The sequence below is a fragment of the Macrotis lagotis genome, chromosome 2 (assembly GCF_037893015.1).
Source record: "Macrotis lagotis isolate mMagLag1 chromosome 2, bilby.v1.9.chrom.fasta, whole genome shotgun sequence".
Classification (NCBI taxonomy): domain Eukaryota; kingdom Metazoa; phylum Chordata; class Mammalia; order Peramelemorphia; family Peramelidae; genus Macrotis; species Macrotis lagotis.
The window spans coordinates 64,113,843-64,125,204 of record NC_133659.1 but is presented as its reverse complement, the minus strand read 5'-3'; the positions used below and the strand labels follow the sequence as shown (position 1 = coordinate 64,125,204).

The following is an 11,362-nucleotide window of genomic DNA, read 5'->3' as shown; positions in this document are numbered from 1 at the left end:
TTATCCAGTATATAGCTTACTTTGTATATATATTTACGTATATCTCCCTAAGTTCCTTGAGGGCAGGGACTATCTTTTACTATTTTTTTACATCCCAAGTACTAAGCACACAGCAGAACTTAATAAATAATGTTATTTATTGACTGATTCCTTCACTTATCAGTAATTTGCCAGTTAAGAGCTAGATTTCATTTAAAACACGTATTTCATTGTTCTCTTTTATTTTTTTTAAATTCTGTGTTTTTGAAGGATAGCTATTACTCTAAGGAAATGTACATAAGTTATTGTGTATGCTACATGACTATTAAAAATATGTTGGTTTAGAAAGTTAAGCAATTCAAGGTTCGTTGAAACCTGCAGTTAAATAGGTTTTTTTTAATACTACAAGGACAAAGATGGAAAAGGACTGATTTGGGAATAAAGGTATAGGTATGACCTCATGATAAAGAATTAGACAGTGTTAAAGTCTTCTGAACTCAAAAGAAATTAGAAAAAATAAGTGAAAACAACAAAATGAATATATATACTGCATACGAGATACTTTTTATGATATGAAATGTTGCAAGATGTAGTAGTAATAGTAAAAACAATAATAAATGATAACTAGCGACTGTAGAGTGCTCACTATGTGTTCTCACTGTGCTAAGTGCTTTTAAAAACTATATTATTTCATTTCATACTCACAGCAGCCCTGAGAGAGGTAGGTGTACTTTTCATTCCTCGTTTTCAGATGAGGAAACTGAGGTAGACAGAGGTTAAGTGACTTGCCTAGGGTTACATTGCTAATAGATGTCTGAACCTGAAGTTGAATTCAGGTCTTTGGAACTTTAGACTCAGCCTACTAGATGCATTTGGAGGAGAGGTGGCAAACAAGTAGACAACAATCCTAACAGGTATAACCAGAATGAAATATAATTGGAAAATATTTCTGGAGAGCAATTTGGAATTATGCCCAAAAGGCAACAAAAATGTGTATGCCCTTTGATCCAGCAATACCACTACTGGGTCATACCTTGAAGAGATTATGAAAAAGGGTAAAAATATCACCTGTACAAAAATGTTCATAGCAACTCTCTTTGTGGTGGTAAAGAAATGGAAACTGAGGGAATGCACATCAATTGGGGAATGGCCTAACGAACTGTGGTATATGTATGTAATGGAACACTATTATTCTATTAGAAATCAGGAGGGATGGGAATTGGGGGAAGCCTGGAAGGATTTGCGTGAAGTGATGCTGAGCAAGATGAGCAGAACCAGAAGAACATTGTACACCCTAACAGTAATATGGGAGTGATGATCAAGCTTAATGGACTTGTTTATACTAACAGGGCCACAGTGAAGCACAATTTTGGGATTGCTTCGATGGAGAATACCATCTGTATCCTGAGAAAGAACTGTGGAGTTTGAACAAAGACCAAAGACTTTCTATGTACCTTTAATTTAATTTTTAAAAAATTGTCTTATTATGTAATTTCTCTCTATCTCATGCTGTATGTTTCTTCCTTATGGATTGATTTTTTTCTCATCACATTCAGCTTAGATCAATGCATACTATGGGAATGATGTAAAGACTAACCAGCTGCCTCCTATGGGGGATGGGGGGAGAGAAGCAAGACTGAGGGAAAAATTGTAAAACTAAAAATAAATAAAACCTTTCTAAAATTTAAAAATAGATAAATAATAGAATAAAATGTAGATAATGTTAATTTGTGGTTTTCTAAGTTGATATGCTGGGGCAGAGTTTTTTTCAGTTTAATAGCTATGGATTTAGAGTATGTCAATAAATTTGCACATTTTTATCATTTATCATTCATAGATCTAGTATTTTGTCATTGTTCCCTAGTAGTCTGCAAGTTCCAGGAATATGATGATTGTTTCTTATCTAAACTGCATTTTCCTTTAGATTTAGCATAGTATTCTGTACATAGTAAGTACTTAATATATGTTTTCAGAATTGAACTGGGATTGATTGGATTTGGAAATTTTTTGCAGCAGTGCTTTGGTCCTCATATTTGAGGGTACTTAAACCCCTTCAACATATACATTATATACAAAGTCTGTGCCCATATGCACACACACACACACACACACACAGACACTGCCCCAATAAAGATATTTCTCCAGACACAAAACTCCAAAGAATAACCAGGCCATTCTCTACATCACAGATAAATCAAATGGCCTGGGAACATTCATAAAGCTTAGGGTTTTAAGCATTTTATTTGTATCTTGTACTATTCCAACAGCTATGAATTTCCTATAGAAATTTTCTAATATGAAATAAAACCCATAGAATTACAAAGAAAACCAATTATCAAAATAGTTTTATGGAACCCCACCCCCAACAAATTCAAAAACTTCAAGTTAAAAAGTTGTTGATAGAAGGGGCAACTAGGTGGTGCAGTAGATAGAGCACCAGCCTGGGCATCAGGAGGACCTGAGTTCAAATATAACTTCAGACACTTAATAATTATCTAGCTGTGTGACCTGGATAATTCACTTAACCCGAGTGCCTTAAATAAATAAAATTTTTTTAAAAATCATTGATAAAGAAGAAAATTTTGGTACCATTCACATGAAAGAGTTCTTTGTTAGGAGAAAAAGGAATATATTACCCATACCAAGCTATAGAATTTCTACATAAATAAAAATAGATGGTAGTTGGCACTTTAGAACTAATCATTTTTAAGATCAACATCTTACGATTGTTTGGTAATTCTTTTCAAATGTATTTCACTATTATAATGGAGTTGCAGTATCAAGGCAATTAACAGCTCTGGGAAAAATTGGGCTGCTGCTTTCTTGTACTCAGGGACAGGAAGTAAGATGCACAAAGCCTGAGTTGCCTGGGGAGAAAAAGAAAAGAAAAGACTTCACTCTGAATCTTTGCCAAGAAAATTCCAAATGAAGGTCAGGAAAAGTCTACCATGGCTAAAATGATGGAATAAAACAAAGAATGAGTGTGATCTTTCTATCTCCAGCACCAAGTAACTTGGATGCTCTCAATTCACCAAGTCTTTCAGTCTTCACTGAAATGCCTTAGAATCCCAGAAGAGCTGTCTCCTTTGCTTGATGGCTCTCACCTGACAAGGAATTGGGGCTCACTTCCAGTCTATTGCTTTGTCACCAGGAAGCCTTCTGGGAGGCAAGGTAGCTCTGAAGCTAATTTGACCCCAAGGGCACCAGCTAAAAAGTCCTACAAAGGGCAGGGGCTTTACTTCAGGTCTTGCCAATTCTCCTTATACTAGAGATAGGAAAGAAAGATGGCACCATCTGTAGAACTCTAAGAATACTATGATATTTGGGCTTCATTTAACTTGATCTCAGTTCAATAGCTGAATGAGTCTTCCTTTGTCACCATGGGGAAAACATGTCTTTCTTTGGGATCTCAGTTGCCTCCTTTGTAAACTCAAGTATGATTTGAAAATGTGACTTGACTGGATGACTAGTTCTAAGGAGGTACTTTGAGAGTCTATATATGTTCATGTGCAAATATTTGCACATGTATGTGCATGTGTAGTTGTATACATGCTTATACAAATATACATGTTTTCATGATTATGTAAATTTGGAGGAACTTCAAGTCCTTTTTTTAATACCTCCATATCCAAAGCATCTAACTGCTTGTGGCAAGGGCTGTTACTCTATTTCCAACACCCAGAAATTAAGCTTTAAAGAACTGACTTTAGCACCCAATTAGCAAGAATACTTAATATAAATCCATTTAAATAGCAAGTTACAAAATGGTGGGGATGGTAAGCCTTAGAGTATCTCTGTTTTCCCCAGGCATTAGAAATACTAGTAGATAAAGCCGTGGACCTGGAATTGGGGAGATTTAAGTTTAAATGATCCTTAGCTATAGGACCTTGAGTAAATCACTCACTTAATCTTCCTCAGCTTTCTAATAAAGATACAATTTGTGGTAAGGATCAAATGAAATATCTGTAAAGTGTTTAACGCAGTGACTAGCAGACTGTAGGAGTTTAATAAATTTCCTTGCTCCTTTCTCTTGAAATTTTTGGGATTTATAGTGGTCCTGATTCTAGAGGTGATGCATATTACTTCTGAAAATTCTCTGAGCTGTCATCTGGATTTAGAGAACATTTGACTTTGTTTATAATTCTATATAAGCATAAAGGAGAACTGTCGGGGAACAGTTATTTTGGCCCAGGATAGTGATTGCTTGATAGTGGTCATTTTTGGAGTGCTGAGTTCTGGGTAAGAGGAAATATGTTCCCTGTAGCAATTGCCTTCCAGTGGCTGACACCCATCAGTATCTCATACTTATTAATAAGAGTCAAGAACCAGTGGACTAAGTAAGGTCTTAATAACAAGTTTTAAGGGCCAGAGAGGAGTAGGTGTGAGCACTAGCAGCAATTAGACCTCATTGTTACTTCCACCTTTTCCCAAACACCCACAGTGACCAGGGTCAGACACACTGTCTTCTGTTCCATAATCCCCAACTGCCTCTCCATCTTACCAAAATGGTTTTTCTCCTGGTGAAACAATTCTTAGTTAAAGGTCTGCTATGGCAGACCACAAAGTAGGTAAGGGTGTCCAAGATGAGCTGAGCATTTCTGCCATTAATACCAAGAGCCTTAGAAATGATGGACATGAGACTTACGGACACAGGCATCATGTTGACATCCTCAAGGGAAAAACGCTTTTGAGCAGTGCTTCCTTCTCCAGGTTTCCCCTTTAGCACAGTCAGGATTGTCTTCAGCACAAAAGGTGAAGAGTCACTCTCTGAACTGACTGCTTTCCACATCTCCAGCACCGAACTAAAAAGTAGTTTTCCCCATAAAATAAATAGATGGATGAAAGAATAAACAAGGAAACAAATAAAAAAAAATGAATTCATTGTGTACATTAGTCTTGCATTTGGCATACAACCTAAAAATATGTCCAGGTCACCTCGTGAGGCCATCTCATTATCTGCCTGTAGCAGTAGTTTCTTCTCACCTGAAACTTGTAGACTCCATATGAGCCCCAAAGTTCTATATTTTGGACCTTCAGGATCTTTTTCCTCAAGGACCTGAAGAGCTGATACATAAATTCTGTTTCTAGTTGGGGAACTTAAGATTTCAGTTCATTTTACTTGAGGGTGGAAGGGAGAGTGTTCCTCTTAGATAACCAAGAGAACTGTTTGCACCATTCCAAGAGATATTCCAAGACTTCCTCAAGGAGAATAAGAAAATGCCCATTTGTCAGGAAAATTCATTCTATTTTAAGGGACAATGGTCTGTTCCTAAAATACAGGCATCAAGCAAACAATATTTATAAGCTCTGGGTGAACATGCTCAAAAGAGACTTTCTCACCTGTCTACTGGAAATGAATGGTCCAAAAGTTGAAAGACAACTTTCTGGGGGCAGAAGCGAGTCAACAAGGAGACCATATTCAGCAAATCAGACTTTTGAATGTCAGGTGACTGAATATTCAAGTTTTTATGAATAAAATCCACAATCTTAGCTGCCTGGAAGAGAAAGAGTACATCAGAAATTGTCTTCTGTGATATTCTTCCAATTGCTTTGAATATGAGCTCCTTTACATCTGTCAAAACTATAGAATTTACTTTTCTAATGGTGGAAATCGAGAACTTGAGGTAAGAATTCAAACTTTTTCATTCATCAACAGAAAGAATAATAAAACCAAAGCTAATATGTGTGTGTGTGTGTGTGTGTGTGTGTGTGTGTGTGTGTTTGTAATAAGGAAGAAATAAAACTACAGGAATCTGAATGACAAAATCAGATCCATCTATTATAAAATTCTTTGAAAACGTATCTTGGAAAGTCAGTTCTGGTGCAATATCCTATAGGAGGGTTTTCCCGACAACTTGATTTTTAGTGCCTTTCGCCTTTGATGATGATGATGATGATGATAATAATGATGATGGCAGGGTTAAGTGACTTGCCCAAGGTCACACAATTAGTAACTATCAAATGTCTTAGGTCAAATTTGAACTCCCATCCTCCTGACTTCAAGGGCAGTGCATTATCCACTGCCTTCAGTGCTCCTAATGGCAAAAAACATAAATGCTTATTGACTTAACTTTGCCATGCAAGTGTTGTTTCCCTCTAGTAGAGTTGAGCTCTTTTATTTTGCTTTGAATACTGTAAGCATAGACATAAATGTCTGATGTTTTTATTGTCAATTCTGTCATGATCAATGAAGTATGTCAGCTTCATGAAACCAAAGAAACTTGTTGAACAACTCCATCCTGTATCATCCTATGTGTTATCTTTTTTTTATTTTTGCAAGGCAGTGGGGTTAAGTGACTTACCTAAGGTCATACAGCTGGGTAATTATTAAGTGTCTGAGGTCAGATTTAAACTCAGGTTCTCCTGACTCTAGGACTGGTGCTCTCTCCACTGTGTCACCTAGCTTTCCCCCTGTATGTTTTTTTTGATACCAATGTTGATATTATTTGCATCTCTAACATACATTTTCTTATTTGATCCTCACAAAATCCTCATCAGATGGGTAGCGCAAGAAGTTTTAACCCTTTCCTTTCAATCTCTCCTTAACTATTTGCAGACTGGCTTTTCCTTCATCTGTAACCTCTCTCTCTTTCTCAAATTATCATTGTTTATATATGTGCCACATATTATTCTTTTGTGAAATGGAAAGCTTATGAATCAATTGAAATCTTTATCCTCTCAAGAGCAGTGAAAGTTTCTCATGTTTATACAGATGTTTGGGGGATCATAAATGTAGAATAGCAACAAAACATCTTAGATATTATGGATATCAGTATCCTTAATTTCTAGGTGAGGAATCTGATGGTTAGAGTGTTGAAGAGGTCCCACAAGTAGTATAGAGTAAGACTCTGAATTCCAACCCAGGTCCTCTGACTCCATGCTCCTTCTGCTTTATGACAATGTCTCTCTTGTATAATGTTCGATAAAGATCCTTACAATTGAAGACCCTTAGAAAGCTTCTTTTCTGAGTACAGGTCTATGAAAGGTAGCATGGACAAAGACCAAGAAGATCTGAGTTTGCATCCTTCCACAAATATCTACTAGTTGCATGATCATTGGGTAAATCACATAACCTATTTGTTTTCTTCATATTTAGCATGAGGGGGTTGGGGCAGATGACCTTTAAGGGCCTCTTCCAACATTTAATCTATCATCCTATAAGTTATAATAAGAACAGAAAAGAGGAGAAAGTTAATTATGGCAGACTTCCCTCTTTCTCTATTTCTCCCCACCTCCCCAAATTACAGTAACAACAGCAACAACAGCTGAATCTGTGCTCTGCTGTCATTCACCAAGGCTCTTACCTTGGTCACTTTGGAGCCATAATCCCCTAGAACCAATCTCAATAAGTCTGCTGCTTTAATTGCATTCTTCTTTGGAGGGCAGCAAAGTTTCTTCAGAAGACCATAGACAAATTCATTCAGTAGATCCGTTTGCAAGTATTCACCTACAAACTGAAACCACATACGAAATAGCCATCACTTAGAGATTTCTTATCATAAAATGGATACTGTCTCAAAATAAGGATAGAGACAAGGTCTACTTGAGGTGATAAACTGAGGAGAAGAGAGTCAAAATACTATGAAGGTAAAAAGGGAAACCAACAGATTTGCTCTTCTGCACCATGACTGTGCAAACCCAGACTGCACATGGTCCTGGTAGGTGGAACTTAAGACCAATAGGAAACTGGAGGTGCAAAGTTAGAGCAGTAATAGGGATGCATTGGGGTAAAGATGAGAGGATTCTTCCTACCATAATGACACTAGACAGAGAAGGATATATAGTACATGTATCAGCATGGAAAGATGAATATTTGAAGAATCTGTTTTCATCATAATCTCATGAGCTCAGAAAAGTTTTCTCTTTTACAGAGGCAGCACTATATGGGATAAATAGGGTTCTCCTCTTGAAATCAGAAAAACTTGGGTTCAAATTCTGCCCAAGAGCCATAGTAGTTGTTTGACTCCAAAGATGTTACTGAAACTCTCTGTGTACCAGTTTCCCCATCTCTAAGGAGGTTGGATGGAAAGGTTTCTAAGGTCCTTTCCCATTCTAAATATATGATACCATGCTGTTGCAACACAACATAGTACACTTGGCTTCCCTCTCCTAGTACTCTTTCACTAGTCTCTGTTATCTGTCTATCATTTAAATCCAGTTCACTTGCAAGTATTATCATTTGTACACTTCAAGAACAAAGGACCAACAGCACCATCATGACATGGAGAGATTCATATTACCCACTAGCTATAGTGACACCAATGGAGAGAATCAAGAGAAAGATGACTAGAATGGAGAAAAAGCTCAAGACTTTGTGATGTGAGGATCAGCTAATGAATCTGAGTTATTCAGCCTGGGCAAAAGAAGAATTACAAAGGACATGATAACTTTCTTCACCTACTGGAGGATTGTCCTGTGGTAGAAGAATTAGATTTCCTCTGCTGAAATCTAAAGACTAGTGGATGAAAGTTGCAAGAATCTGATTTAGGTAACTTGCGAATGATTAAAACTATTCACAAGTATATTCATTGTCTTGAAGTTGAGAGCTTCACAAGGAAGAATGCAAAAGAGAATCACAGAATTTCGCATTTGGAAGATATCTCAGCAGCCAGCCAGCACAATTTATACTAGAAATAGAATATCAGTTGATAAGTAACCTCAAATGAGTCATCCAGGTTTTGCTTAAAGCCTTCAACTGAAGGGAACCAACAAACCTCCCAATCCACCCATTCCACTTTGAAGTAGCTCAAATTATTAGGAAGTTGTTTGCTTTTCTCACTATGAAGCCAAAGTTTGTCTGCAATCTCAATCCAGGTCCTTAAATATGATGGATATGATTATCAGTTTAAACTTAAAGCCTTTTCTTAACCAGAATAAGACTTTAAATTTATTGTGTAATTTTATGTGTAATTGTGTAAATTTATGTGTAATAACTTTCACATAACCTCATCCTAAAGTTATTACACACACATACACACACACACACACACACACACACACACACACACAAACAAGACACTGAGCTTTCTGTCTATCAGAATTCTGGAGTGTTTTTTTACATAAACTATTTTTTATTTTCAAGTGAAAAAATTGGGTGGCATAGTAACTAGAGCTCAGGACTTGGGAGTCAGGCTTCAGCAAACACTTAGCTTCGTGACCATGAATTATTCCCTTAACTTTTGTCTGTCTCAGTTTCCTCATCTGTAAGCTAGACATAACAATAGAAACCAATTCCTAGAATTTTGAGGATAAAATTCAACATTTGTGACTTGCTTGAAAACCTAAAAAAACACCTAAATAGTAATTGTCTTTAAAATTTATGAATGATAATATCAATAAGATTTATGAATGATAATATCAATAAAAGGAAATTTATGAAAACTCAACATCTTATAGGCAAACTTCCCTCTTCCTTTTTATTCCTCACACTATTATATTTCAGAACCCTAGAGTTCAAATCCCTGAAGCATGTCCTCTTTGTCAGGGAGCAGAAATATATTTGGGAAAAAAAAACCTTTAGAAAATGCACCGAGTTTCCAAATTCTATAAATTCCAGAGCAAATTAATTCTGCAAAACCTCTCTTGGTGAATCTATTTTGGGTTGTAATGACTTCAGTCCTAGTCATTCAGGATCGGTCCTTTAGGTGAAAGTACTATAAGAAATTAATTCCACCTGAACTCACATTTTGAAATGACTAATCATTGCAATCAAGACCATTCTGACTTAGCTCATGCTATTGTGTCCCCTAGAAACCCTGCTTGATTGCTGCTGCTATTTATCCTTTGTTTTTAAAGATGATCATGACTACAGGGAGGTCAAGTACATCAGTTGGATTGGGGGGGGGAGTGCGCTAAGTCACCAGTCTCACTTTCTCCTCCTGAGTCACTTGGGTCCAGTGGCCAGATATGAATGAGGATCACTAGAGATGGCCATGGATACAAGGCAATCAGGGTTAACTGATTTGCCCAAAGTCATATGGCTAGTTAAATATTAAGTATCTGAGGCCAGATTTGATCCTTAGGTTTTCCTGATTCCAGGGCTGGTGCCCTATCCACTGCACCACCTAGCTGACTAGGAATTTAATTGCTAACAATGAAAGAAATGCTAATTCTAAAGACTTAGGTATTTCCCTAATACTTTCAGACTCGATTAGCATTTCTTTCATTCCCTCCAATAGAAATTTGTTTTTTTCAAACACAGAACTTAAATTTAACTGGTTTGTGGCCTTGGACAAATAGTTTAGCATTTCTTACATTCAATTTCCTCATCTCCTTAAATGGAATAATAGAGTGCAAAATGGTTTTATAAACTTTAAATATTTTCATAATTGGTTTATTGTTTAAATTTTTGGACATGACTTGTGATTTAGCACAGGAAATTCCTGGTAAGGAAATGGCCATTGTCAATGATGATTGGTAACTGCTTTCTAATTTAAAGTGCTAGAGAGTTACTACAAACCCTGAACAGGTAAATGACCTGCCCAGGTTCAAACCACCATTTTGTGTCAGAGGTAGTATTTGAACCCAGGGATTCTGGGTTCTGCATCCATGTGTCCATGATACTTTACTGCTTCTCCAGTTGCTTTTGTTCTAAATTTTCTTTTTTTTCTCATTTTATTCAATGGCATTCAGATGGAAATAGTTCTTGGATGTCATTCTCCAACTGTTATGAGGAGTCATGGTAATAGTAGTAGTACCAAAAATCATCAGCATTCTTCTCTTCTTTTACCTCCTATTATCATTCTTTATATCTTCTTTTTTTTGGAAGGCAATGGGGTTAAGTGACTTGCTCAAGGCCACACAGCTAGGAAATTATTAAGTGTCTGAGGCCGGATTTGAACTCAGGTACTCCTGACTCCAGGGCCGATGCTCCATCCCTTGAGCCACCTAGCCATCTCCTATATCTTCTGAACATCATAAAATTGGAGCTCAGGAAAGAATGGTCCTGGGACAAGTTTCTGTATTAAGATTATTCTTTTGTATTTAATATCACACAAAACATTGTACAAATAAATAAAAATTTTTTTGAATGGAATTGGAGATGAGTTTATCTTCTTTAGGTTCATTGAAAGCATCCTTTTCTTAAGCTCTAGTAGCAGATAGTATGTTAAGGATGACATGTGCTTCATATTGTTCTATATAATTTTGAGTTCTTCTGTATTTGTAGGTTTTGAAAATGTTTTATTCCAAAACAGTTTGAAGATGATGCATTTTTGATAGAAAATATCTATAAAGACTTTTTATATTAACATTTCATTTTTCTCCAATTATATGCAATTATACATATATATAGTTTTCAACATTCAGTTTTGTAAAATTTTGAGTTTCTAGTTCTCCTCTTTTCTCTACATTCTCCAAGACAGTAAGCAATCTGAAATAGGTC

At 36.4% G+C, this 11,362-nt stretch overlaps 1 protein-coding gene across 2 annotated transcripts in view; it reads right to left on the bottom strand.

The window, feature by feature from the left end:
- The window catches only part of MROH9 (maestro heat like repeat family member 9), a 76,120-nt gene that overhangs the window by 33,162 nt on the left and 31,596 nt on the right, over positions 1 to 11,362 (bottom strand). For both annotated transcript variants that reach the window (XM_074221987.1, XM_074221988.1), the window contains exons 9-12: positions 7,284 to 7,433; positions 5,320 to 5,474; positions 4,625 to 4,781; positions 2,704 to 2,846 (exon numbers count right to left, since the gene is read on the bottom strand). In XM_074221987.1, coding sequence (XP_074078088.1) covers positions 2,704 to 2,846; positions 4,625 to 4,781; positions 5,320 to 5,474; positions 7,284 to 7,433 — 605 coding nt within the window. The remainder of the gene's footprint in view (positions 1 to 2,703; positions 2,847 to 4,624; positions 4,782 to 5,319; positions 5,475 to 7,283; positions 7,434 to 11,362) is intronic.